General features: G+C 42.8%; 1 protein-coding gene across 5 annotated transcripts in view; it reads left to right on the top strand.

Annotated features, from left to right (window-relative positions):
- The first annotated feature begins 2,346 nt into the window (after positions 1–2,346).
- Positions 2,347–26,886, top strand: part of sobpa (sine oculis binding protein homolog (Drosophila) a) — a 121,140-nt gene continuing 96,600 nt past the window's right edge. For 2 of the 5 annotated variants that reach the window (XM_078940518.1, XM_078940519.1), the window contains exon 1: positions 2,349–2,836. In XM_078940518.1, the coding sequence (XP_078796644.1) occupies positions 2,741–2,836 (96 nt within the window). In that variant the 5' untranslated portion in view covers positions 2,349–2,740. Of the gene's footprint in view, positions 2,837–26,886 lie in introns of all 5 variants that reach the window. The other 3 variants (XM_078940520.1, XM_078940521.1, XM_011490823.4) reach the window with 3 other exon arrangements.

A 26,886-nucleotide genomic window follows, 5' to 3' on the forward strand; every position in this document is an offset into this window, starting at 1 on the left:
GAGGTCCTCTCGCAAAAGGAGGAAGCAGTGGCTCCTGGCTTTAAGGCACAGAGAGGCAGAGTGACACTTCTAATGTGCATTGTCAAGTACACTACAATACAGACTGTTGCTCTTAATAAAAAAAAAAAAACTCTTGATGTTGAGCAATATTCTAATATTCTTTTATAAATGTTTCAGAAAGCATCAGTAATGTTTCAGATGTGTTTTGATTAGTAAGGATCAGTGACGGACATTCTTTGGCCACAGGGATGGGTGGGGTGGGGGGTGGTTCTCCATTTTCGCGGATTCTACGTATTTGTGGGTGTCTCTAGTCCCTAACCCCATGAATAGAAGTGGAATACTATATTCTGTTTAGCCAAAATCAAAAAAATCTGTCATTTTGTAGGACATAGTTTCTGCAGAGCGGCTGAAGTTGATTAGAAATTCACCTCTGAGTTGTGGTCGGGTCTGTTGGTGTGGAGTAAAGGCCCATACACACCGGGACGAATTTCGCGCGTTATATTCGCCGACGTTTAACGCCTCGTGACTAAACAAAGGGCACCAATGTGAGTGTGCACACCGACGCAAAAAACGCCACGCGTAAAAGCGTCACGCGTAAAAGCGTCATTTTTAAAAAAAAGCCTCGGGTTCGTTTTTTTGGTTTGACGCGCCGCGTCAAAAACTATACGACCAATGAGATTGGCGCTTTTGCACATGTGTCTGGAGCTTCTGAAATTAAAGTAAAACACAACTTGGGGGTGCTCAAACACAAAACTGCCTTGCTGAGCACACATACCAGCGAAGAAGATAGACGCCGAGTAGCATTTTACACTGCCACGAAGAAATAATGACGGACATTCTAAAATATCCCCGAAAACGCTCATGATACATTTTCAGCTCTTGTGCCAGTCAATAAAACTCCCCATGTTCTTCTCTTCTTGTAACTATGGGATGTACCCAAAATCTGCGTCTTTTCCGGCGTCTTTCATCATTCAACAGAACAATAATTTCTTCATCTCTGGAACTGGAGCTAGAGCTACTGGTGCTGGAAGTATTCATGTTTTCTTTGTATGATTCTGACAAGCGCGTAAATACTTGCTCTCTTCTTCTGAGTGAAAAGCGAGTTTAAGAAGCGTAAAGTTGCGCAGCGCCACCTTATGTACAGGAGTATTTCTGTTTTACATTTAGCGCCATCTAATGTCAGGGAATGAAATTGCATGTTCGCTCGACTCATCGTCTGGGTGTGAACACAAAAAACGTGTTGAAAAACGCTGGCGAATAACGTGCGCCGATTTTCGTCCTGGTGTGTACGGCCCTTAAGTCTTCCCCCATTTCCCCTAATCCCTCTCTTTACACGTTCTCATGCTAGTTTACAACCCCCACCCCACCCCCACCTTAACATTGCTGGTGTAAGAAAAAATGGCAAGCAATATTGGAGCTGTTCAGCCGCTATCCAGATGAGGAAAACAAAGACGTAGATCTACTTGTCTGCAAGTGGATGCATCAGAATGGAGATGGAGTTGAGCAGAGAGCTTGTGGCTCACCATTGTATGTCCATGTCAAACCTACAACCTTTTTAAAAATTTTTTGTCTGCTCCCGATTCACAACAATATGAATAAAGAAATTCTAGGAAATTCAAATTTAAGCTCAATTTTATTTTATATGTGTCCTCCGTCATCAGAAAAATGCTACAAAAACAAGATAAATAAATCAAAAACATGTTTTTTATTGGGGTTGGTCTTTTAATAAACTATTTAATTCAGTTTACCAGATGTGCACACAGGTGGAGTCTTAATCTGGAAGTTTTCTCAGCTCCTCTGAGTTTACCTGCATGCTTTGTGAAGAAAAGGCAGAGAAAAGAAAACTGAAACTTTGTCTTTGGTGTCCATATTCTTCTTTTCATTTTTGATTTAGATTTTGACCGAGCAGTTTCTCATCACAGCTGCTCTTTCCTTCATGTCATCTCTTTAACCCTTGTGCTATCTTAGATGACCCCCCCCCCCTTCCATTGACGTGTTCTCCCTACCATGACAAAGGTGGATAAAGGTGGAAAGATTTCATGTAATCCATGGACACCAGTGAAGATCACAAATCATTGAAGAAATAAGGTTCAGAGCACTGTCTAGTGGGTCTAGATGACCCAACTCCCAATGTTAAAGTGCCTAGGATAGCACAAGGGTTACGGTGTCTTGAAGTTCAGTCATGAAATCTGGACCTAGAATTTTTCTTCCAAACGTTTCATTACTCATCCAAATGTTCATCAGTCTAGGTGAGGTTTCGTTGGGATCAGCAGAACCAGATGTCTGTGTGACCCGCAGCAGACCTCCCTGAAGAGACTACGTGAGGGCGGGCACCTGTTTGCTGCGTTACGTAGACAGTCGGTGAGAGCCCGCAACGCTAAGTGGATGAGGCTGCTCTGATTGCACTCTATGGGAAAGCGAGAAGAAATAGTCCACCTCTGATCATCAACGCGTCATATGTTTCAGCGGACGCCCCTCCCCCTGTCTCGTTTTTTTTCTCCCCCTCAGTCAACCTCTCCTTTGACTCACACCGGCGGCTCACCACTGGCGCACGGACCGAGTGGGAGAGGGATACGAAGCAAAGGATGGTTGACTTATACGTGTACCGCAAGCCCTGGGCGGCATCACGAGCGTCACACGGGCCGCGGAGAAGCTGCAAGACCCCTGCCGTCTCGCGACTGTAAACAGCTGCCGCCTCACCCCCCACTGCAAATATTCACAGAAGTGTCACAGAGAAATAATGGCAGAGATGGAAAAAGAGGGCAGACCTCCGGAAAATAAAAGAAGCCGCAAACCAGCTCACCCGGTGAAAAGGGAAATAAATGAAGAGATGAAGGTAAAGCGGCTCCGTGCGCAGCTGCATGAGATTTACGCGTGGAGCGCCTGTGATGAGTATGCCTGTGAATGCGTGTGTTTGTGTGTGCGTTCCGGCGCTATTCTAATGTACTCGATGGAAATCCTCGTCCACCTAAGAGGCTGCTTGCTGCGCCGCCGCCAAACTTTGATTTATGGGCTCAGTTCTTTTGTCACGTGCAGGTTGAGCGCCAGCTGTTTCAGCTACGGACGCACAATAGATGCTGCAGCCGCTCGCTGCCACTCTTGAATGGGGAAGTTCGTGCCACAACCCCACTGGTTTGCGCACCCTGCCCTTCATGGTTTATCCGGAGTTGATGGAAAATCCGGCGCGTCAGTGAAGGCGTCAACCGCGCGTCTAGTATTACTATTAATACTCTTACGGCAAGCCAATAAACGTCTGTGGCGGGGGTGGGGGTGACATTTATTGGCTTCGGAGTTCTTCTTTGCATGCACTCTCGCATGTTTTGACTAGCTGCGTGCGTGCAATCCAGATGTGCGCGCGTGCGCTTTACGCGCTCCGGAGCGCATTGTCTCCCGTGTCGTGGGCCTTCGTGCTCAATCATGGCTTACACTACCCCCTTCATGCTGCTGCTTTTTTGATTGTGATATTCGAGCTCCGCGCGGCTCAATGTGGCGCGTTCTTGACATTTGTGTGTTTGCTTGCAGGCGTGCACGCGCTCCCTCCATCCCGCTTTGTCTGCATCTTCCCTCTGTTGGTACACATGTAGCAGCCGGTGTTTGCATTGATGAAGCGCGCAGGTGATCACTCCACCAAGAATTGCAGGAATTTGGGGTTTGATTCTGGAAACTACCATGGAAGGAAAAGCCTTCTTGTGTTGGAATCTTCACAATCCCACTGCTCCACTACTGAAAAGGCAACATATTTTTAATGGCAGCATCACAAGATCTATTTGTTGGATGTTAATGCATTCAAAACTCTATTTATTATTCCATAACAAGCAACAAAAATCAGTTAGTAGATGTTCAAGACACTGAGATTGAGGAAAAGATGGGGAGAGGAAATATTTAACAGTGAAGTGTGCTTTTTATTTATTTATTTATTATTATTTTTACATCTGGTTCATGGTTTTTCAGTTTATGACTAAAATTACAATCATTTGAAACCAGAGGGGGTTTATTTTTGCAAAAACACCCAAATGGTTTCAAATAATGATAGTAGAAAAAAACACACTGAGTGTATTCTGAGAATAAATCACTCTTGCCAAATAATTGCACGATGACAGCCATCAGTCAGACGTACTGCTTTATTCGCTGGTCTGAGGTGGGGTTTTTTTTGCTGTTGGATGATAGATTTTGTGACATGGGTCATCTTTCACAGTTGGGCAAATTGACATCTGTTATAACATGTTTTGAAGATCTGACATGTCAATTTAATGTCTCATTTCATGAAGGCTGCATGATTTGTCCTCTTTTCTGTCTCTGAGTTTTATTTATTGTAAGCTAACAAAAATATCAGAATGTGTCTGTTTCATGTGTTGACTTTGGTCTTGGAAGAGTTTAAACAAACTGTTACACCTGCAGTTTTTTACTTTAGGACTTAGAAATCTGGGGCCTTTTTGAAAGTTTTTTGCTACGTGACCATTTGCTATAATTACTTATCTTTTAAACTACTTTTTGTTGCAATGCTCCAGCTTTTTTTTTACAGATGTATTTTAAATTCTATAACGCAAGAATTGCAGCATGAACTTAAATCTGTCCAAAAAACTCAATTCCAAGCAGTAGATCTTGTCATTTTTTTTCACTGCAAAAACATAAAAGATAAAGCTGTTTTTTCATGTTTTATAGCAAAGATAAAATGTTAAATGACAAAATGAAAATGTCTAAATCCACAAACAAAGCAAAAACATGGGTAAGAAAATGTGAAAAATTTCTAAAAAATAGGTGAACCCCCTCTACCTTGTTCCAAGGATTTATTCAATTTATTCCAAGATTTATTAAAATTATGTGGAATAGCTGTGACAGTGGGGAATAAAAGCATATAGTCAGCCACCAATTGTGCAAGCCCCCCCCCCCCCCCCCCCCCCACTTAAAAAAAGATGAGAGAGGCCTGTAATTTTCATCATAGGTATACTTCAACGATGAGAGACAAAGTGAATTTAAAAAATCCAGAAAATCACATTAAATTTATTTGTAAATTATGGTGGAAAATTAGTATTTGTTCAATAGCAAAATTTCAACTCAATACTTGGTTATATGTCCTTTGTTGACAATGACAGCAGTCAAACATTTTCTGTAAGTCTTCACAAGGTTTTCACAAAATGTTGCTGGTATTTTGGCTCATTCCTTCATGCAGATCTCCTCTGCAGTAGTGATATTTTGGGCTGTCATTGGGCAGTGAGACTGTTGCTGAGTATGTGGACGCACTGCGGGCGCTGGCGGCCTCATATGAGTTTGCTGAAAATACAGATGAGATGATACGGGACCAGCTCATCAGCATGCTAGTTGTCTGAGAATATGGGAGAAATTGTTGGTGCAAACGGAGGGAACGTTTACACTGAAAATGGCAGTAAAGATGGCGTCTCAAGTGGAGTTAGCAATGGGACACGCTCAGCCACTTGCATCACCATCGGAGGCTTCCATGCACGTCATGACGGCTAAGCCAAAACACCCACCCAAAGTAAGGAACAATAAATCAACCGAGCCCGGAACAGCATCTAAACTGGACCGGTGTTGTTTTAGATGTGGTTTTGCAGCTCATATCGCCAATGCTCCAGACTGTCCTGCACCCAAAGTGATCTGCCGAAACTGCTGCAAAACTGGACACTTTGCCCGTGTATTTAAGTCCAAATCTACAGCTAAGGTGGGAGAAGTGGTTGTTCTTGAAACGAACACAGTACTGATGCTATGAGATGAACTAGTAGATCAAAAGATGCACAGTGATCATAAGTACACAGTCAGATTCATGCTCTGCTGCATTAGTGGAGGACACAGGTTCTGCTGTATCTATAATTCCTGAGCACCTCTACAGAGAGCACTTCAGTGATGTGTCATTTGCTGAGCCAGCCTCAAAGCTAGTGACGTACACTAAGTCCAAAGTCCCGTATTAGGCTGTTTCTCAGCTAAAGTGCAGCATGCTAATGCTAAAGTACCAGCTACATCGTATGTAGTGAAAACAGGCACAGCTTTTCTAGCATTGGACTTGTTCAGAGCGCTGAGGCTCACCATTGACAGCAATGCAGTACTTCCTGCAGCAGTTTCTTCACCAACAGTTACATCTCCAGCTCCAGTAGCTCCATCAACAGCTCCAGCGGAGATTAAAACTGAACCATTGGCTGAAAAGCTGGGTCTAGCAAAAGGTTTCATTCATAGAATAAAGATTAGAGAGGATGTTCAACCAAAGCTCAGAAGGCTTCCGGTCTCGATCAGACAAGTTGTCTCTTCTGAAATTGAGAGGTTGTTGGAGATGTAAGTTTTAGAAAGGATGGATGCATCTCCCTGGGTGTGTCCCATTGTAGTGACACTGAAAAAAAAATGGGAATGTGAGAATGCGTGTGGATTATCGTGAACCAAATAAGGCAATGGTGAAGGACAGTCACCCACATATGGATGACATCACCACAAGGGTATCACCGTATGAACTCCTGTTTAACAGGAAGATGCGCGCAAAAGTTGATATCGGTCTAGCAATTAATTCTCCCCACTGCTATCAGAGAAACAACTACATACCTGTGTTACTTCAAAATAGAGAGCATCAAAAGCCTACACAGATTAGGGTTGGGCGATGTCCCCTAAATTGGCAGTTGACGATGTTTGCAGTCAACCATCTGGATGGACGATGATATCGTCGGGGGGGGGGCTATTTTTAATTTTTCGTTCTTATATATATATATAATTGCCATTCGTCATTTTACTTTATTTATTTTATTTCCCAAATAATGACTCATCCACGATGATCCAGTCTAAACTGAGGGAAGTGACTTTAAAAAAAAATCAAATAAACAAAATAGAAAAGAAGTGGTCCGGTCCTGCGTTTGATTAGACCGGTGGAGCGAGCGACCGTGTCTCTAGCAGAGCAGACGGACTTAAAGTTTTGTGCTTTAGGGGAAGTAAGGATGCTTTGTTACGTGTGGGAGATTTAGGACTGTGATCCGTCCCGCAGCTCTGCGTGAAAGAGCAACCGGAATTTAGGAGAAGCGGGTCTCCCGGTAAAAGTGTGTGTCGGGGCAGAGCTCGGAGCGCTAGCTAACGCAGTGTGTAAGCTTCGAAGCAAAAATGACGCTCAGTCCTTAGAAACCGTTCAAACATTTGTGTTTCCAGTCGTGTCCCGACAAAATAAAGGCTGATGCTATTCCCACATATTTACGTGCAGCCAAGATGCAGATTGTAGCGTTTAACGCATGGATTTATGTTCATGCTAATGTTGTTAGCCCGTGTTAGCATACTGCTAATCCTGGCTTCCGGCTCCGGTTTTAACAGAAAAAGCACTGACCACACGGATTAAAATGATGAGCGAACAGGCGCTTCATAATAACCGTAACATTAATAAAAGCACGTTTAGGAGATCATCTTGTATAATAATAATAAAATAACCGAGCTGACGTATCTATGTATGTAGCTGCTCGGCGGAACTAAGTTTCGCTTCCGGTTTTTAAAAACACTGCTGCGCATGTGCGAATGATTTATTCCGACCGAAAGTGTGACCCATGTGAATGTTTTTTTTAATCTGAAAAAGTTTTTCCGGGCCCATCTACACGGTTGGATTCTAATCCGACCATTGATCCCATCAAGATATTTTACACATGTAACCGCGTCTTATGGTGTCGACTCGCAGCGTGCCGGGGGCGTGGCATCAGGATGGTGTCTCTCCATCGGGATGTCAGTCAACCACATCCCGATGGAGTTAGGCACAACCCTAACACAGATGTTAAGAGAGGAGTGCAGGTGCCACAAATCAGAGCAGGAAGCTTGATCAGAGTGAGAAAGCCCTTTCATGTAAAAAAAGGACTGCCAAAGTTTCATGCCCCAGTCAGAGTGATGAAGAAAGCAGGTGAAAGTTCGTATGTGCTGGAGGAGGGACACACGTGGAATGCTTCTCACCGGTCTCTGGTTCTAGATAGTGTACAAGGCATGGCCACAGGCGCTGTGGATGCAATTCCTGAGCCAGAGGTCACACCACCACTTGGTAATAGGATGCACAGACCCACAAGGGTCAGAAAGAAGCCTGCGTAGCTTAATGATTATGAACATTAGTCATGTCTCATGAAAAAAGTGTGAAGGGGGGGTGAGAAGAAGAGTTACTTAATGCAGATTTCTTGATTATGGTTATTTTAATGTTGTTAGATAACTTCTGAGTTAGAGGAGTAATGTGGGGGTACACAAAGAAAAATCTTATTTTATTTGAAAGTTTCAGTGTTTCCATTACAGGTCTGTTAAGCTTCGTAACCCTTGTGCTATCCTAGGCACTTTAACATTGGGAGTTGGGTCTTCTAGACCCACTAGACAGTGCTCTGAACCTTTTTTCTTCAATGATTTGTGATCTTCACTGGTGTCCATGGATTACATGAAATCTTTCCACCTTTATCCACCTTTGTCATGGTAGGGAGAACACCTCAATGGAAGGTTGGGGTCATCTAAGATAGCACAAGGTTATACAAAGGGCAAAATATGTTATGTATTCAGTTGCTCCACCACACTAGATGGCGTGTTGTATGACTGACTATGAGTTCTGTACGTTACGTTGTGAAGAGAAGAAGAAGAAATAAAGAATATGGTGGGAAAGCACTTGAGTCACATTCTTATTTTGTAAAACCTGAGGATTACTTTTACGAGCATACAATATAACCCTATGAGGAAAATTACAGGCCTCTCATCTTTGTAGGTGCACAATTGGTGGCTGACTAAATACTTTTTTACCCCGCTGTATACTTGTGGTAAAGCAAAAATTCAAAGCTAAAAACCTTTTGAAAAATTTACATTACATTTTGAATGAAAACTACACCAATAAGGGGGTCTGTGTCATTCCTATCGCTGTAAGTATATGACTGGCAAACTCAATTTACAACCCACTAATGGTTAAAGTCTGACTATTAAGGTGAATCTGATGAACACTGGTTTAGATGCATGTAAACAGCAGCTCAGCTTTAGGTTGGATTGGTAAAATTCATTAAAGCTACGTACAGACGTCCCTCAGCAACGATCGTTCAAGCAACCACTTCCAATGAAAAGCCTATGTGAGCGAGCGTTTTAGGCTTCTGCGATCAAAACTCATGCTCTGTGCTAAGTTTTTACAACTGTTTTTGGGCTCTACGCACAAAACGTATGACAATTGAATCCATGTTGCCAGCTAAACCAGGTCAAACTTTAACCAGGTGTAGCAGCTGGCAAAACTCACCAAACTTGCTTAGTTAAACCAGACACGGCGGCGAGTCTGATGTTGGCGTTTGTTTTTCAGGTAAAGATAAACCAAGGCCACTCTCCTGATATGATGGTCATCCATATCGGCAATTGCAAGAATGGCAGCAATGAACTGAATGTTTCCGTTTTGTGCCCAAATCGCGAATTTGCTTCACTTTGACATATTGCACCAAGCCTCTTCCAACTGTAGGTAGGAAATAAACAAGTATGGGCTAGTAAACACTAAAAAAGAAGAGAAGCTCTTCTTGCTTGTTCAGTGTGAACACCATGGGCTACATATGCATTCTTAAATGCCCAGTTGGTATGTACCGTATTTTCACGACCATAGGGCGCACTGGGTTATAGGGCTCGGTCTCGGTTATGGGTGATATCTCGGTATTTGAAACATTTAATGGGAAGGTGTGTCCAAACTTTTGGTCTGTACTGTATTTATTTTTTTTCAGTCATCAATCAGCTTTCAAGAATCCATCAAAGTCTTCATCTCTTTGTATCTGAAATGAACAGCCAGGCTAAAATTCTATTGAACAGGGCAGGTTCCATTTTGTCATTGTCAGAGTCTGTCTCGTTGCCGTTCGGCTCCTCATGAGTGATGCCGGCTTTTCTGCACTTTGGAAGCAGTGCAAGCAGACACATTAGCCCAAGAATCTACAATCCATTCACCAAGTGTGGCGTAACTTGCCAGGCGCTGCCTCCCACTACAAAAAAGCTGTGCCCACGTTGTGCATATCGCTATCGTGCTGCTCCCGTTCTTCTCTACAATGATGGGGCTGGGCTGAAGGTGTTTGTCGGCGATCTTTTTACTGCAGTAGGAGCAGAGATGAACAGCTTTTCATTGTAATCTGCTGTGGCACCGTAATCCTTGCCCGGATGGGTCATAAAACAAAAACAAAAGCTTCCCCTGTAAGTGTAACTGCCCTCAGTTGAATGGTGACTGCAGAGAAGCTTTTCCAAGCTGATCGTTGATCGTTAATGCATTACTCGAGTCACCTTTTTTCTGCGGAAACTCAGCTGCTTGTAGGAGTTCGTTTTCCAGCTTCCTCCACTTGTGAACCATGGATTCATTCATCTTGAATTCTCTTACAGCTGCTCCCATGTTCCTCTGCATAGCTTATAGCTTGCAGCTTAAACTGTGCTTCAGAGATGTTGTAAACAATGTTCTGTTGTTCACGCCTACACTTCCCTCCCCCGTTCTCATGCTGTCTTTTTCTACGTCCCACAACAACATATTAGGCGCACCGCCGCAAGGGCGCCCCCTATATTTTGGAGAAAATGTAAGACTTTTAAGTGCGCCTAATGGTTGCGAAAATGCAGTATGCGTGATGGCTGCCACGCACAGAGCATTATCTTTCAGCTGAAAACTTCCACGTTTTCTGCAGAAAACTTCCACAAACTAGCAGAGTTTGCTCCTCTCAGTTTTTAGGATTTGTTTAATTTTTTCATGTGTAAAATTAAGATGTAGATAAATATATATCTATTTCAGACACAATGTGGCCTTGTGAGGGATCATGCTTCACTGACAGTGTTTTCTTCATCTGGCTACTTAATGTGAAGCATGGTAAAATGAGCTGTGGTGGGTAATCAAGAAGAAGGAGTGGGCATGTAGGGGGCGGGAGAGGCCGGAGAGTGAGCTGAGAAGCTCAGAGAGGAAGGAATGTATATGGCACTGGGCTGCTAAGCCATAAAAACTGTAACTCAAGTTTCTCTGCTGGGTCAGATTTCAAGAAGAGTAGAGGGAATAAAGCAGAGTAGAGGGAAAGGGGAGAGGAAAGTTGGCGTGTGGATTTAGAAATGTTATCACGGTGTTCCATGATCGACTCTAGTTTGTAATCTCAAGGTATCCACTTCCCACCATCCCCATGGCCGCAGGCTTAGCTGATCATGTATGGGTGTAAAACCAAAAACAAGACGGATTGTTGACTGACGAGATAAAAAAATTATTTTAAGGAAGTGTGACAATACGAGCTGAACGTACTTTTGTAGCACATACATTGATCTGATCAGATGAAAAATATGAGAAACCTCTTAAAAAAAGGGTTTTAACTGTCCGATTTCATAAAGAACAAAATGGGAACATTAATGCAGAGCATTCCTCCTATTTAGGCACATTGAAAACACCAAAATGGGGGGAAAAGTCAGAGATGTAGCCTAATCTTGAAAAAAAGACAATTCACTTCAACATAAATTAAACTCTATGTGACTTTATGATTAAGGAAAACAGGCATGTGATTCATTTTCATTATGTGTTTAAATTATGAATGTTTTCCCAAAGGGATGTAAAAAAAAATCAGTTCATCATGTAAAAGAGCTTTTATTTCCTGTTTTCAAGAACATTCATTCATCCATCTTCTAAACCCGTTTTAACCCTTTCAGGGTCACGGGGCTGCTGGAGCCTTTCCCAGCCACTCTTGGGCGAAGGCAGGGGATATCCTGGACAGGTCGCCAGTCTGACCCAGTTTTCAATAACATTTTAAATCTATAAATGTAGTTAAAGTATACAATATTGTACTTGAATAGTCAATTTAATGAAAGAAAATAGTTTTGTCTATGTTTCTATAATGGTTTGAATTTAGTCAGAATTTCAGTTACTGTTTTGCAAAAACTTCAATTTTTACCAGATTAAAATGATTGGAGTTCATCACTTGGGTTTGAATTTATTAATTAAATTGGTTAGTCTAAAAGGGGCCCAAGTCCAAGAGGTTTGTTTTTCCAGGAAATGATTTTAATTGCATAGCTTAAAGGGAGGCTACACAAATTGATTAATACTTTATCAAGATTTAGCTCCAGTTCATAGCTTACAAATGCTATCATATGAAACAACTCACTTTTATCATTTCAGAGGACTAGCAAACTAAAGTCTCTGGACTTGGGCCCTTCTTGAATTAAACAGGGGTGCTGCCATATTGGATAACTAGTGCTGCCAACTATGGGATAAAGCTAAACCCATCCAAGAGAGTCCCAAGTCCAGGAATTTTGCACTTGAAATGGGAAATGGTGTCCTGTCAGTTCTTGTGGTTAAAAGTGATGCTGAAGAGAAACGTCTGGCGCCCAATGAAGGAAATCTGTGTATTTGTTACTCTTTCTGCAAATAGAAATGGGAAGGTGTGTTCAAACTTTTGATCTGTACTGTACTGGGTTTAGAAAACTGGTAAAAAATAAATAAAAACAAAGTGAGAAAAAAGTTGTTTATTTTGATCTTCTGGGAATTTTTTAGGGGACTTGATATTAGAATTGCAGATTCAAACAGCACTGCAAATTGACGAACGCACTATGTGCACTATGTGAGTAGTGAAGGAATTCTGACAGCCTCAAGTTTCGGGACTCGATGTATATGTCTGTGACAGGGAGTTAGGGCAAATGTCCTGTACCTCCACTTTAATTCAGACATCTCTTTCTAACCGCTGCGCATACATCCACAGTGAAACTTGGTACTGCTACTTTGATGAGCTGCCAACCAGGATTAGATTCCACACTTAATAACTCTACCGCTCTCCCAAAGTAGTGGTGCGACTTAGAGAACAGGATGATAGGAAGGGAAGCGAGACATGGAGAGATTTCTCTCAATGATGTGGTTACTTTACAGCTACATCCGTTTCACTGACGGACACACACAGGCTGCGGTTATGCTCCAACTCCTTTGTTCAAAAGGGAATTCTTTGCTGGAAGAGCCGCTCCACTTAAGGTTTCACCTTTTTGCTGGGTTAATTGCTGCTGTTGTGGCTGCCTTTTTTGAGCAGATTTGTATCCAAAACAACATACAGCAACATTCTTGAAACCTTTTTCTGTTAAAATAAAATCTAATTCATTTTGTAGAGCTAAAACGACAACTCTGGACCTTTGGAATGGTCAGATTGAGGCTAATCCTGATTCTAGAGTCAAATCCATGTGTTTTTTTTTTTGCTTTCCCATTTCAACAGTCTTTGCTGAATTGGAATTCCTTTTTTAGTGTAAGTAAAGAAACATAAAAACTTGCAAGAAATTTTTTAAATAAATTAATAAAATGTATAACTCTACTGTTTTATACTCCAAAATACAGAGCCAAACGTCAGTTTCATTTTTCCAAACTGAGTTCACATTTTGGAAGCAACCTTATAATGGCTTGTTGCTGCCTGTTAAAGATGACCAAGTGGGTCAGAATTTGTATGGTAGCCCTGAAGTACAAAGTACACAAAGTACACTTACCAAAATGACGCAATGACAATTAAAAAGCAAATAAATAAATAAAATAACAACATTACATTTTAGAAGTCAATTTACCACTATGTCCCTTTACAGGATCCATACATATCCACTATCGCTTCATGCCAAACAACTTTCAGTTGAAACGATGGACAAACATCATCATCCAATCAACATGTTTTTGCACTGAATGATTTGTTGGAGTAATTTGCACTTCAGGGCCACCATAGACAATAATAAAACCTGTGAGGGACATTTTAAACATCACCTTGACCCACTGACTGTATAAGAGGAACTGGACTGAGTGAGTGTAACGTCACCCATAGAAAATGACTTGCTACCAGTTCCAAGGAAATTAAGTCAATTCAGTCGTCATTTTTCTGCAATACGGACACCTCCATTTGGAGCCAGATGAGGTTAGTAAACAGTTATTGGTCCGAGTCAGTCTGAATCAACATTCCTATGGCACTGACTGCCGCCAGTCAGGAATGAGCTTGTTGGAAATCCCCACTCCTTCCACTGAAAACAGGCTTGGGAGAATCTGCGACACGTTTTGAACGTTCGCGGTGGGGGCCAGTGGGCACCACATGCTTTTATTGAGGCATCTCATTGGTCAGTTTATAACTTGAATAACTTACAATAAGGAAAATATATCATGAAAAAAAATTAAAATAGAATTACTGAGTAACAGTTACTTATTTCTCAGTTGTAGTCTATGGGATTTTGGCTTCTTGGAGCCGGCTAGTACTTCATGTTGGGAGTGCTTAAGTCACTCAGTTTAGTTCTCTTACAGAATACAGTCAATGTTTGCACGTGAAGAAACAGAGCAACAGTTGAAAGGTAACACGCTGATGGATCTCAGTTGGTGGTGTCCTGAGTTGACGTCACTGACGTACGACTCGCATTTACTGGGGAATATCCGATTTGTCTGCTTACATGGCACACGCAAATGCACGTATCTGATTCATATCCGATTTATTTCCACATATAAATGAGGCCTGAATCCGATTTGAGAAAAACGGAATATATGCGTTTTTTTCCTGCTTAAACGTTCACCGGTCATATCTGATCTGTGCCACATGAGAGGAAAAAATTTGAATGCAGTGGAAATGCGGCCTATGAAGCTCTAACAATGTTTTCTGCCCTAGATGGACGGAGCAAACTGAGAAACCACTAATTATGGTTTAATTAGTGGTATAATTTATGGTTTAATTATTACACCATAATAGGAACTTTTATATATAATGCTTAGAAATATGCTCCCAAAACCAGATCAACATGCTGCTTGCTATTCTGCTGTCTGGAATATGCAAATACTTCTGAAAAGGACTTAATGTCACTTTTCTCTTAACTAATTATTCAAAAGTAACTTTGTGCTGTTGTCCTGTTTGTTTTGTTTATTAAAGACCTGCTCCAATGTAAATCGAGTTTTAAACATGCTCTTGTGTCATTTTTCTGATGATGGAAGGCATATATAAAGAAAATTAAGCTCAAAATGTAATTTCCGAGTATTTCTTTATTCACATTGTTGTGATATAAAATTTCGCTTGAAGAAGAGGTTTTTGTGACATAGAAAATACACAAGCTCTCTGCTCCACTTTGCAATGGGGAAAGGAAGGGGGGGGCGCTTTCAGTCAATGGTATCAACCACAACTTAAGGGGGGAAATTCTATTGAACTCCTGCCACTCTGCAGAAACTGTCCTAGAAAACTACACAGGTTTTTTTTATTTGGGCTAAAAACAACATAATCATAATTAAAAGACCACTACAATAGATCAAAAGATGATCAGTGGCAATTCAAGTGAGTGGATCAACTTGAGTTCTAGCTCCTTCTCAGCGTTCACTGACCTTTTTAACTGTAAATGAATATTCCAATGATAACTAATCCAAACCTTGTGGAATTCATGTTGCCATTTTAAACTTTTCACTTTAAGTCCCACTCTTGCCCAACTTTCTCTTCCTATGTTGCACAGAGCTCAGAGCAGGGATCTTGTGGCCCACCCAGCAAATTTTCTTTCAAGTAATTTTCTATATCATAAATAAAATCTTTCTCAAACAGCATTTGAATAAAGAAATACTCAAAATGCAAATTTAAGACGATTCAATAATAAATGTCCTCTATCATTGTCATGCTCGGTGGTAACGTGAGCAGACCCAAACGCTGAAACTCAAAATGACAGACACTGGAAGTGGCGAGAATGGATTTAATTTTGAAAAGGCTTTGATGGCTTGGAGACAGGTGGGGAAGAAGTCACCGGGGCAGGTGAGGCCAGATGCAGAGGAAGATTGCGGATCCAAACTGGTGCGGCTTCTTGGAGGTAAGTGGTGCTTGGTTTGCGAGGAACGGGCTTGATGACAGGATGGAGTTGGAGCGCGGGGATTCCGTGGAGCTGGAATAAGAGCTTGAGGCTGATGGTCTTGTGGCTGGACCCAGGTCGGCGTGGAGTAATGAGAGAACTCTGTAGGCAGATCCAGTACTTGGATTAAGCGAAAGCAAGGAATAAACAAGAGCATGAATAATCTAAACGAGAGCTTAGATCCGACCAAGTAAGCACCAATGAGGGCAAACGAACCGCCGATGAATACTGGTCTGGAGCCGTCTTAAATACAGGTGCAGGTGATGAGGTGAATGCCGACAGCTGGGTCCAATCTAGGAGGAAGCAGAGAACGGAGGGGCAGGAGAGGACTCCCGGGGGTACCATGACAATCATAAGAAAAATGTTACTAGAACATGTTAAAACACTATTTTTATCGGAGTGGGTTTTTAAGTTTTTGTTTTGTTTGACAACTTTTTGGTGTCAAACTTGGTCTGCAATAATGTTTCACAAAAGTGTCTGAAAATATATACTTTTTTTTCTCTGTGAGCAGATACTGTCGACCATAAAATCAAATTATTTAATAGTGAGGTGCAAAAAATGTACTTGCTTCATAGATGAGTGCTGTGAAAAGGAAAGTGTGTTTAAATCTGGAGCCAACAGGTCACTAGTCAGCATCCAGAGACAAGTCTCATCAATCCACAGTCGTTTACTCGTGCAACTTTATTTGTTGATATTCCTGCTGTGTCTCTGCCAGAGCTTCCAGCTTATTTATTTTTCATTTAACAAGGATTTCACATAGGCTACCAACAATACAAATGAGTGAAAGAAGGTTTTGAAGGAGATGGGGACAAATGATGTCCATTTCTGAATGTATATATGTATGAATGTGTATATATATATATATATATAAAATTTTGCTATATTTTCTGACAGTTGTGTGGGCAATATTAGCGACACATTATTTTAATCAGCAAGTGGGTGGACGCTTGGGCAGACTCAAAAAAACCTCCACTGCACCGTGTGCTTCTCAATCTTCTTTTCTTGGTCCATTGTTGAGTTGGGAGGAGCAAACTCTACACACTGTCTGTGTTACCTCACTCCTTCCTACTTTCAGTGTTCTGAATCCAGCCAGTATACAAATGTCTATGAGTGGTTAGCACTCTCTATTCCCTGTTGGTGGGCAGTTTACATAAAAACAAACACAAATTTGAAATTTGCTGCAGAATTTATTCTTTTTTAGCAAATACAGGACAGTGGGAATACCCTGCAAAACATGTCCTTGTGGAAAGACAGAGAAATTATTGTTACATGTAAAATTAACCACAAAGAATGTAGAGCATATATATTATAAACTGGCCAATCACATGCCTCATAAAAAGTAGGTAGTCTCATCTTAATTGTTTGAAATGTTTGACAAATTTTGTGCAGCTCGCTTTCAAGTGGCAGGGGTGTGGACTTTCAACAAACTCACTCCTGAGTAGCGGCGTTCCATTGACAATGAAATTACACTAACTGGATTTGCAATACTAAATTTGCCTAATGGACCCAAGAAAATTTTAAAGCGTATCGAAATTGACATATTTTGCAAAAATCGAAGCACTTTTTTAATTATTAAATGAGTCAGATAGCGATGGCAATGCGCTTCGTGGTAGGAACTGGCTGCCTTAAACGCTGCGCAGGAGCAGGTACTGCGCCACAAGAGGTCCAACAACATCACACAGCTCATCAAAAGTTATATAGCTGAATGAAAATGAAACTTAAAGGGTAATAATTGGCAAGAAAGAAAGAAAGAAGAAAGAAAAAAACTTTTCAAAAACTGAAAGAGCTGAACATTTTAATAGTGAAATGGTTAAAATAGCTGAAACTTGTAGAAGGGGTTAAGTGGCAAAAAATGGCAGAAGACACTATAATAAAGAAATATATAGATAAAGAGAAACAGAAAACGAATGGGTTTAGTGCTTTATAGCATTGAACCACTAACTAATAGCTGGTAATGAGCTGCACGGTGCGCAGTGGTAAGCGCTCCCGCCTCGCATCAAGAAGGCCCCTGGTTCAAGTCCTGGCTGGGAGACCCGAAACAGAACACCAATGGGGGGCCTTGTCCCCCATTGTGTGGAGTCTGCATGTTTCTTCCCGTGCATGCGTGGGCTTTCTCCGGGGATCCTGGCTTCCTCCCACAAAAACATGCAACATATGTTCATTGGTTACTCTAAATTGTCACTAGGTGTGAATGTAAGTGTGCATTGTTGTGTGATTTGTGGCCCTGCGACAGACTGGCAACCCGTCCAGGATGTCCCCCGCCTTCACCCAAGTGGCCGGGGTAGGCTCCAGCAGCCCCATGACCCCGAAAAGGACAAAACGGGTTGAGAAGATATATGAATAATTGGTCATTGATTTTGCTCATGACCAGTACACATTATTTACAATCAAAATTTTGTCAAAACTAGCCAAACTGTTCTGACATACTTAGTGCATCTGCAGTATTGTGTCTATTTCTTGTTTGGTTTTATCTGGGCTTGAGAATTGAGATTTGGTTGCCTGTCATTTCTCTGAAACCCAGCTTTGCTTTATCAAAATTCAGGGTGTCCAAAGTAATCCTGAAAAACCCATCAAGATTCTACTTTTGGGTATTCGTCACTGTAGATAAATTGATAACTAAATATTTAACTAAAAACAAAACAAAAATCTTGATAAGTTTTTAGGACTTTTGCACCATCAGAAAGATACATCTATAAAAGAATCATTCATTAAATAATTTACTAGCCTACGACTAATATTTTTCCAAACAGACCCAATAATTATAGTCCCGCCACGTTCAGCAAAGCTTTAAAGAAGAGTGCAATTGGAGCCACGTACTGCAGCAGCAGCTCGGTGAGCAGAAAGGCTAAAAATGGATGCTGATAATGGGCCCATGGATCAGCTGGGCAACAGTTTTGTTTAGATAAAAATGTTTATTAGTGATGTGAGAGGCTCTTATGGAGAAAATATTTTATTGTGTCACCTGCATTGAGTTTATTTTTAAATTTATATTTATTCACACATATTCCAGGATCACCTGGTTGTTGAGGTAAAAGCATATAACTTATCAAAATTTAAAGTTTATTATTTTTTTTACTATGAAATTAAAGTTTAGACAGTTTATTAACATTTATTTGATTTAAGTGGAAATTACATTTTAATTGAAATGTATTTAAAATGAATTGTTTTCTTTTAAAAAAGTTTTTCATTTAAATAAAAGTATTACTAAAGGAAATTACACATCCATCCATCTTTCTCCGCTTATCCGGTACCGAGTCGGAGGGGCAGCAGTCTAAGCAAAGATGCCCAGACTTCCCTTGTCCCAGCAGCTTCCTCCAGCTCCTCTTGGGGGACCCCAAGGCGTTTCCAGGCCAGCCAAGAGATGTAGTCTCTCCAGCGTGTCCTGGGTCTTCCCCAGGGCCTCTGCCCAGTGAGACATGCCTGGAACAGGGGGCATCTGGACTAGATGCCCCTGCCACCTGAACTAGCTCCTTTCGATGTGGAGGAAAAGCGGCTCTACTCCGAGCCCTCCGCGGGTGACCGAGCTTCTCACCCATCTCTAAGGGAGCGCCCAGCCACCCTATGGCAGAAGCTCATTTCAACCGCTTGTCTTCGGGACCTCGTTCTTTCTCTCATGACCCAGAGCTCATGACCATAGATGAGTATTGGAACAAAGATCGACAGGGAAGAGAAAGCTAGGCCAAAAAGCAAAGTTCTCAATTTACCACAATGGACCGAGACCACGACCACATAACTACGGACACTGCTCCAATCCGCCTTTCAATCTCACGCTCTGGTCTTCCCTCACTTGTAAACAAGACCCCAAGATATTTAAACTCCTCAAGTTGGGACAGGGACACTCCACCCACAGAGAGATGGCAAACTACCTTTCTCCGGTCGAGAACCATGGCCTCAGATTAAGCTATGCTGACCCTCATCCCAGCCACTTCACACTCAGCCGCAAACTGACTCAATGCACGAGGTCCCGGCTCGATGGACCCCATACTCCCAGAGCACCCTCCACAGGATACCACGGGGGATAAATCCATATATGTATATGTAAATGTACATGTATATTTTTTAATTGTTTTACATATGTTTATACCCCCTTTTTCCAATAAAAGATGGAATCTAGTTGATGCACAGCATCTCTGTAACCATAGTAACTCATACCCAGAAAAGAATGGGGCTGAAGAGGAGTCACTGGCTGGACCTCTGGGGGATCTCTTTCTTTAGTAATTTTACTTAAATTAAGTGTTTACTCTCATTCCAAAGCTGAAAATCTGCTTACAGTCAAAAGTCATAAATTTAGTTTTTCCCAGGTTATCCAAGATCACGCTTCAATGATTATAGAACAAACATTTTGTCATGGTACCTCTGTCAGTTCTCCTCCCCCTCCCCCTCTGCTCGTCTCCTGACTCCACCACCTGTGACTACTAACCTCATCAAGACTCTACTCTACTTAAGGAGACTCAGCTCCAGCATTCATCGCCAGTTCATTGCCCCTGATGGTGCTCAGTCTCACCTTAGACTCATGTCTGGCTCCCTTGTCTTGTTCTCTAGTTAAACCTTGTTTTTTCTGCCTCAGGACTTCATGCAACGAGAGTCACCTTAGTCAGACGCTTCCACACGCTTCGTCATAGCCTTCCGCCACACCACGGATCCTGAGCTCGCCAAGATCTCCAGCCACGCCATGAATCCCAACTACATCAGAACCTCAAGTCTTGCCACGATCACTAACTTCGTCAGGACCTTCAGCCACGCCAAGACTCCCAACCACGTCGGATCAAAATAAACCTAATTACTCACCTTACTCGTTACCTGTGTCCTCCTTCTGGGTTTCAGCATCTGGGTCTGTCTGGCCTCCGAATCATGACAGAACGAACTGGCCCTACTTCCGACCCAGCTGACCCGGAGGGCCTCCGCCTAGTAGTCAACCAGCAAGGCATCATGTTGGGACGTCAAGCTGATGCGTTAACCCAAATTGCTTCTGCTCAACAAGACCTATTCCGACGTCTGGATGGTATGAGACAAACACCCTTGGAATTAACTGGACAATTTTATAACTCCACAGTTGCAGCTCCGCTCCCGTCTTCCGGCAACATCCGTCCACTTCCACTCCCGTAGCCTCACCGGAAAACTTCCGTCTCCAGCCTGAACCCTTTTTTGGTGACGTCATAGCCTGTGGAGGATTTCTGATCTATCGTCTGATTAAGACCCTCCATGCACGGTGAGGAGCTTTCGTCCCAACCGGATCGACGTCCGGTTGGGACGTGGTCCAGGACCACCAGGTGGTGGTCGTTGGGGGGGTACTGTCATGGTGCCTCTGTCAGTTCTCCTCCCCCTCCCCTCTCTGCTCTGCTCCAGCTGTGGCTACTCACTTCATCTAGACTCTGCTCTACCCAGCTCCAGCATTCATCGCCCCTGATGGTGCTCAGTCTCACCTTAGACTCATGTCTGGCTCCCTTGTCTTGTTCTCTAGTTATACCTTGTTTTTGCTGCCTCAGGACTTCATGCAACGAGAGTCACCTTAGTCAGACGCTTCCACACGCTTCGTCATAGCCTTCCGCCACGCCACGGATTCCAAGCTCGCCACTTTGGATCAAAATAAACCTAATTACTCACCTAACTCCTTACCTGTGTCCTCCTTCCGGGTTTCAGCATCTGGGTCTGTCTCGCCTCCGAATCATGACACATTTCTTTATAATGTTTTACTTCCACACATCAAAACCTTGATTATTAAATTTTTCCCTAAAAAAGAAGTGATTTTTCTAAGGGAAAAATACATATCAAGGCTGACCCTTAATTTTAAGGGTCAAAAATATAACATGCTTTCAGTATCTCAGGTGATGCAACTCATAGATGCTGACAGAATGTGACTGTATTTGTGCCCAGAATAGTCTTGCTGTCAAGCTGAATGTCTGACTGGACACCTATTGATGACAACCATCCAATTATTTCCTGAATTCACTGGTTTACTTGTGAAACCAAAACCACACAAATGCTGTGTTCTTTGTTCACCAAGCATACCGCCCCTTGTTATGTCCAAATGATTCCATTTTAGTTTCATCAGTCCACAGCACCTTATTCCAAAATGAAGCTGGCTTATACAAATGTGCTTAAGCATACCTCAAGCGACTCATGCATGTGCGCAGAAAAGGCTTCTTCCGCATTACTCTTCCATACAGCATCTCCTTGTGCAAAGTGCGCTGAATGGTTGATCGATGCACAGTGACACTATCTGCAGCCAGATCACGTTGTAGGTCTTTAGAGCTGTTCTGTGGGTTGAGTTTGATTGCTCTCACCATCCTTCGCCTCTGCCTATCTGAGGTTTTTCTGGGCCGGCCACTCTGGGCTTTTGCTTGAACTGTGCCTGTTGTCTTCCATTTTCTCACTATATTCCTCACAGTGGAAATTGACAGCTGAAATCTCTTAGCAAGCTTTTTGTATCCTTTACCTAAACTATGATGTTGAACAATCTTTGTTTTCAGGTCATCTGACAGCTATTTTGAGGTCCCCATGTTGACATTCTTCAGAGAAGATGCAAAGAGGAGAAAAACTTGCTCTCTGCCTTTTTAATTACCTCTTCTCATGATTGGCTTTACATGTGTATGTAGGTCAAGGGTCAATGAGCTTATAAAACAAATTTTGTGTTCCAGTAATTATTGCTAAAGGTAGTCAAATCAATAAAACAACAGGGGTGCCCAAATTTACGCACCAGCCTATTTTTATTTACAGGTAAGTAATTATTGCACAGTTTCTTTAAATACAATAAACTTCTTTTTACGTCTCAAATATCCCTGTGTTCATCTGCTATATAATCTATTGAACTGAAATTAATGATCCGAACATCCAATGATTTATGAAAAAAAATCTTGAAAATGATCAGGGGTGCCCAAACTTTCTCATACCACTGTATGCCATGCTGCCCCCATTGCACGGTTTACAGCAGTGCATAAAATATGACAGTCCCTGCTTTCTGTTTTTGTAATAAAACGCCTCATCTGTTAATACTTCTTGTGTAGTTTTTGAATTATCAATACATAAACAATGTTATGTACTAATAGTTCATAATACTATGTTTATAGAACAGTATTTTAGTCTTAAAAATACTATATATATATACATTAAAAAAAAAAAAAACTCTAACAGAGGCCTGGGAGCTTGAGGGTCCTGCAATATCTTAGCTGTTCATAGCACTGCACTTTTCTGGACTGAGAGGTCTGAGGTCTTTCCAGGTATCTGTTGTAGCCACTCCTCCAGCTTGAGGGTTACTGCCAGCAGTGCTCCAATTACCACAGGCACCACTGTCACCTTCACTTTTCAGGCTTTTTCCAGGTCTTCTCTGAGTCCCTGGTATTTCTCCAGTTTCTCATGTTCCTTCTTCATGATGTTCCCATCGCTTGGCACTGCCACAACGGCTTTCCTCTGTTCTTTATCTCTTGAGCTTGATGTATTCATGCATGTTGGATGTTTCATCCTGGATAGTCCTGGATAGTGACTTCCACGCTCACTCAGTCCTCCTTCCTTGCGGCTAGCATACAGTCTCAGGGTGCTGGATTTGGGATGGAACCCTCCATGCATGGTGAGGAGCTTTTGTGTCTTAACATCCGTGGTCTGTATCTCTTCCTTTGGGCATCTCATCATTCCTGCAGGGTATCTGATAACTGGCAGTGCGTAGCTGTTTATTCCCCAGGTCTTCTCGCCATTGAGCTGGCTTCTCAGGACTTGCCTTACTTGTTTAGTCTTTCCGTGTTGCCTGCTCCAGGTTGCCATTTGCCTGCGGAATTCCAAGGTACTTGTAACTGTCCTCAATGTCTGTAATTGTTCCTTCTGTGAGTGAGATCCCTCCGATGTGGACTACCTTGCCTCTCTTTGTCACCATCCGGCTACATTTCTCAAGCCCGAATGACACCCTAATGTCAGTACTGTAGATCCTGGTGGTGTGGGTCAGGGAGCCAATGTCACGCTCGCTCTAAGCATATAGCTTGATGTCATCCATGTAGAGGAGGTGACTGATGTTGGCCCCATTTCTGAGCTGGTATCCATTGCCAGTCTTGTTGATTATTTGGCTTAGGGGGTTCAGACCTATGCAACACCTTGGTATAGCCCACATTTGATGGACACTTGTGCAAGTGGCTTGCCATTGGCTTCAAGGGTGGTTTACCACAGCTTTATCGGGTTTCCTATGAAGGCTCTGAAAGTCCCGTTGATGTTGTACAGCTCCAAGCATTCAGTGATCCATGTGTGTTGGATTGAGTCATAGGCTTTCTTGTAATCAATCCAGGCTGTGCACAGGTTGGTGTGTCGTGACCTGCAGTCTCGAGCGACTATTCTGTCAACCAGGAGTTGGTGTTTGGCTCCTCTGGAATCTCTACCAATGTCCTTCTGTGTGTTACTCATGTATTGATCCGTGTGCCTGCTTCAGGTATGAGCATCTAGCTATGAACTAGCTCCTTTCGATGTGGAGGAAAAGCGGCTCTACTCCGAGCCCTCCGCGGGTGACCGAGCTTCTCACCCATCTCTAAGGGAGCGCCCAGCCACCCTATGGCAGAAGCTCATTTCAACCGCTTGTCTTCGGGACCTCGTTCTTTCTCTCATGACCCAGAGCTCATGACCATAGATGAGTATTGGAACAAAGATCGACAGGGAAGAGAAAGCTAGGCCAAAAAGCAAAGTTCTCAATTTACCACAATGGACCGAGACCACGACCACATAACTACGGACACTGCTCCAATCCGCCTTTCAATCTCACGCTCTGGTCTTCCCTCACTTGTAAACAAGACCCCAAGATATTTAAACTCCTCAAGTTGGGACAGGGACACTCCACCCACAGAGAGATGGCAAACTACCTTTCTCCGGTCGAGAACCATGGCCTCAGATTAAGCTATGCTGACCCTCATCCCAGCCACTTCACACTCAGCCGCAAACTGACTCAATGCACGAGGTCCCGGCTCGATGGACCCCATACTCCCAGAGCACCCTCCACAGGATACCACGGGGGATAAATCCATATATGTATATGTAAATGTACATGTATATTTTTTAATTGTTTTACATATGTTTATACCCCCTTTTTCCAATAAAAGATGGAATCTAGTTGATGCACAGCATCTCTGTAACCATAGTAACTCATACCCAGAAAAGAATGGGGCTGAAGAGGAGTCACTGGCTGGACCTCTGGGGGATCTCTTTCTTTAGTAATTTTACTTAAATTAAGTGTTTACTCTCATTCCAAAGCTGAAAATCTGCTTACAGTCAAAAGTCATAAATTTAGTTTTTCCCAGGTTATCCAAGATCACGCTTCAATGATTATAGAACAAACATTTTGTCATGGTACCTCTGTCAGTTCTCCTCCCCCTCCCCCTCTGCTCGTCTCCTGACTCCACCACCTGTGACTACTAACCTCATCAAGACTCTACTCTACTTAAGGAGACTCAGCTCCAGCATTCATCGCCAGTTCATTGCCCCTGATGGTGCTCAGTCTCACCTTAGACTCATGTCTGGCTCCCTTGTCTTGTTCTCTAGTTAAACCTTGTTTTTTCTGCCTCAGGACTTCATGCAACGAGAGTCACCTTAGTCAGACGCTTCCACACGCTTCGTCATAGCCTTCCGCCACACCACGGATCCTGAGCTCGCCAAGATCTCCAGCCACGCCATGAATCCCAACTACATCAGAACCTCAAGTCTTGCCACGATCACTAACTTCGTCAGGACCTTCAGCCACGCCAAGACTCCCAACCACGTCGGATCAAAATAAACCTAATTACTCACCTTACTCGTTACCTGTGTCCTCCTTCTGGGTTTCAGCATCTGGGTCTGTCTGGCCTCCGAATCATGACAGAACGAACTGGCCCTACTTCCGACCCAGCTGACCCGGAGGGCCTCCGCCTAGTAGTCAACCAGCAAGGCATCATGTTGGGACGTCAAGCTGATGCGTTAACCCAAATTGCTTCTGCTCAACAAGACCTATTCCGACGTCTGGATGGTATGAGACAAACACCCTTGGAATTAACTGGACAATTTTATAACTCCACAGTTGCAGCTCCGCTCCCGTCTTCCGGCAACATCCGTCCACTTCCACTCCCGTAGCCTCACCGGAAAACTTCCGTCTCCAGCCTGAACCCTTTTTTGGTGACGTCATAGCCTGTGGAGGATTTCTGATCTATCGTCTGATTAAGACCCTCCATGCACGGTGAGGAGCTTTCGTCCCAACCGGATCGACGTCCGGTTGGGACGTGGTCCAGGACCACCAGGTGGTGGTCGTTGGGGGGGTACTGTCATGGTGCCTCTGTCAGTTCTCCTCCCCCTCCCCTCTCTGCTCTGCTCCAGCTGTGGCTACTCACTTCATCTAGACTCTGCTCTACCCAGCTCCAGCATTCATCGCCCCTGATGGTGCTCAGTCTCACCTTAGACTCATGTCTGGCTCCCTTGTCTTGTTCTCTAGTTATACCTTGTTTTTGCTGCCTCAGGACTTCATGCAACGAGAGTCACCTTAGTCAGACGCTTCCACACGCTTCGTCATAGCCTTCCGCCACGCCACGGATTCCAAGCTCGCCACTTTGGATCAAAATAAACCTAATTACTCACCTAACTCCTTACCTGTGTCCTCCTTCCGGGTTTCAGCATCTGGGTCTGTCTCGCCTCCGAATCATGACACATTTCTTTATAATGTTTTACTTCCACACATCAAAACCTTGATTATTAAATTTTTCCCTAAAAAAGAAGTGATTTTTCTAAGGGAAAAATACATATCAAGGCTGACCCTTAATTTTAAGGGTCAAAAATATAACATGCTTTCAGTATCTCAGGTGATGCAACTCATAGATGCTGACAGAATGTGACTGTATTTGTGCCCAGAATAGTCTTGCTGTCAAGCTGAATGTCTGACTGGACACCTATTGATGACAACCATCCAATTATTTCCTGAATTCACTGGTTTACTTGTGAAACCAAAACCACACAAATGCTGTGTTCTTTGTTCACCAAGCATACCGCCCCTTGTTATGTCCAAATGATTCCATTTTAGTTTCATCAGTCCACAGCACCTTATTCCAAAATGAAGCTGGCTTATACAAATGTGCTTAAGCATACCTCAAGCGACTCATGCATGTGCGCAGAAAAGGCTTCTTCCGCATTACT

The sequence above is a fragment of the Oryzias latipes genome, chromosome 22, assembly GCF_053564925.1.
Source record: "Oryzias latipes strain Hd-rR chromosome 22, Olatipes_Hd-rR_3.1".
Lineage (NCBI taxonomy): Eukaryota > Metazoa > Chordata > Actinopteri > Beloniformes > Adrianichthyidae > Oryzias > Oryzias latipes.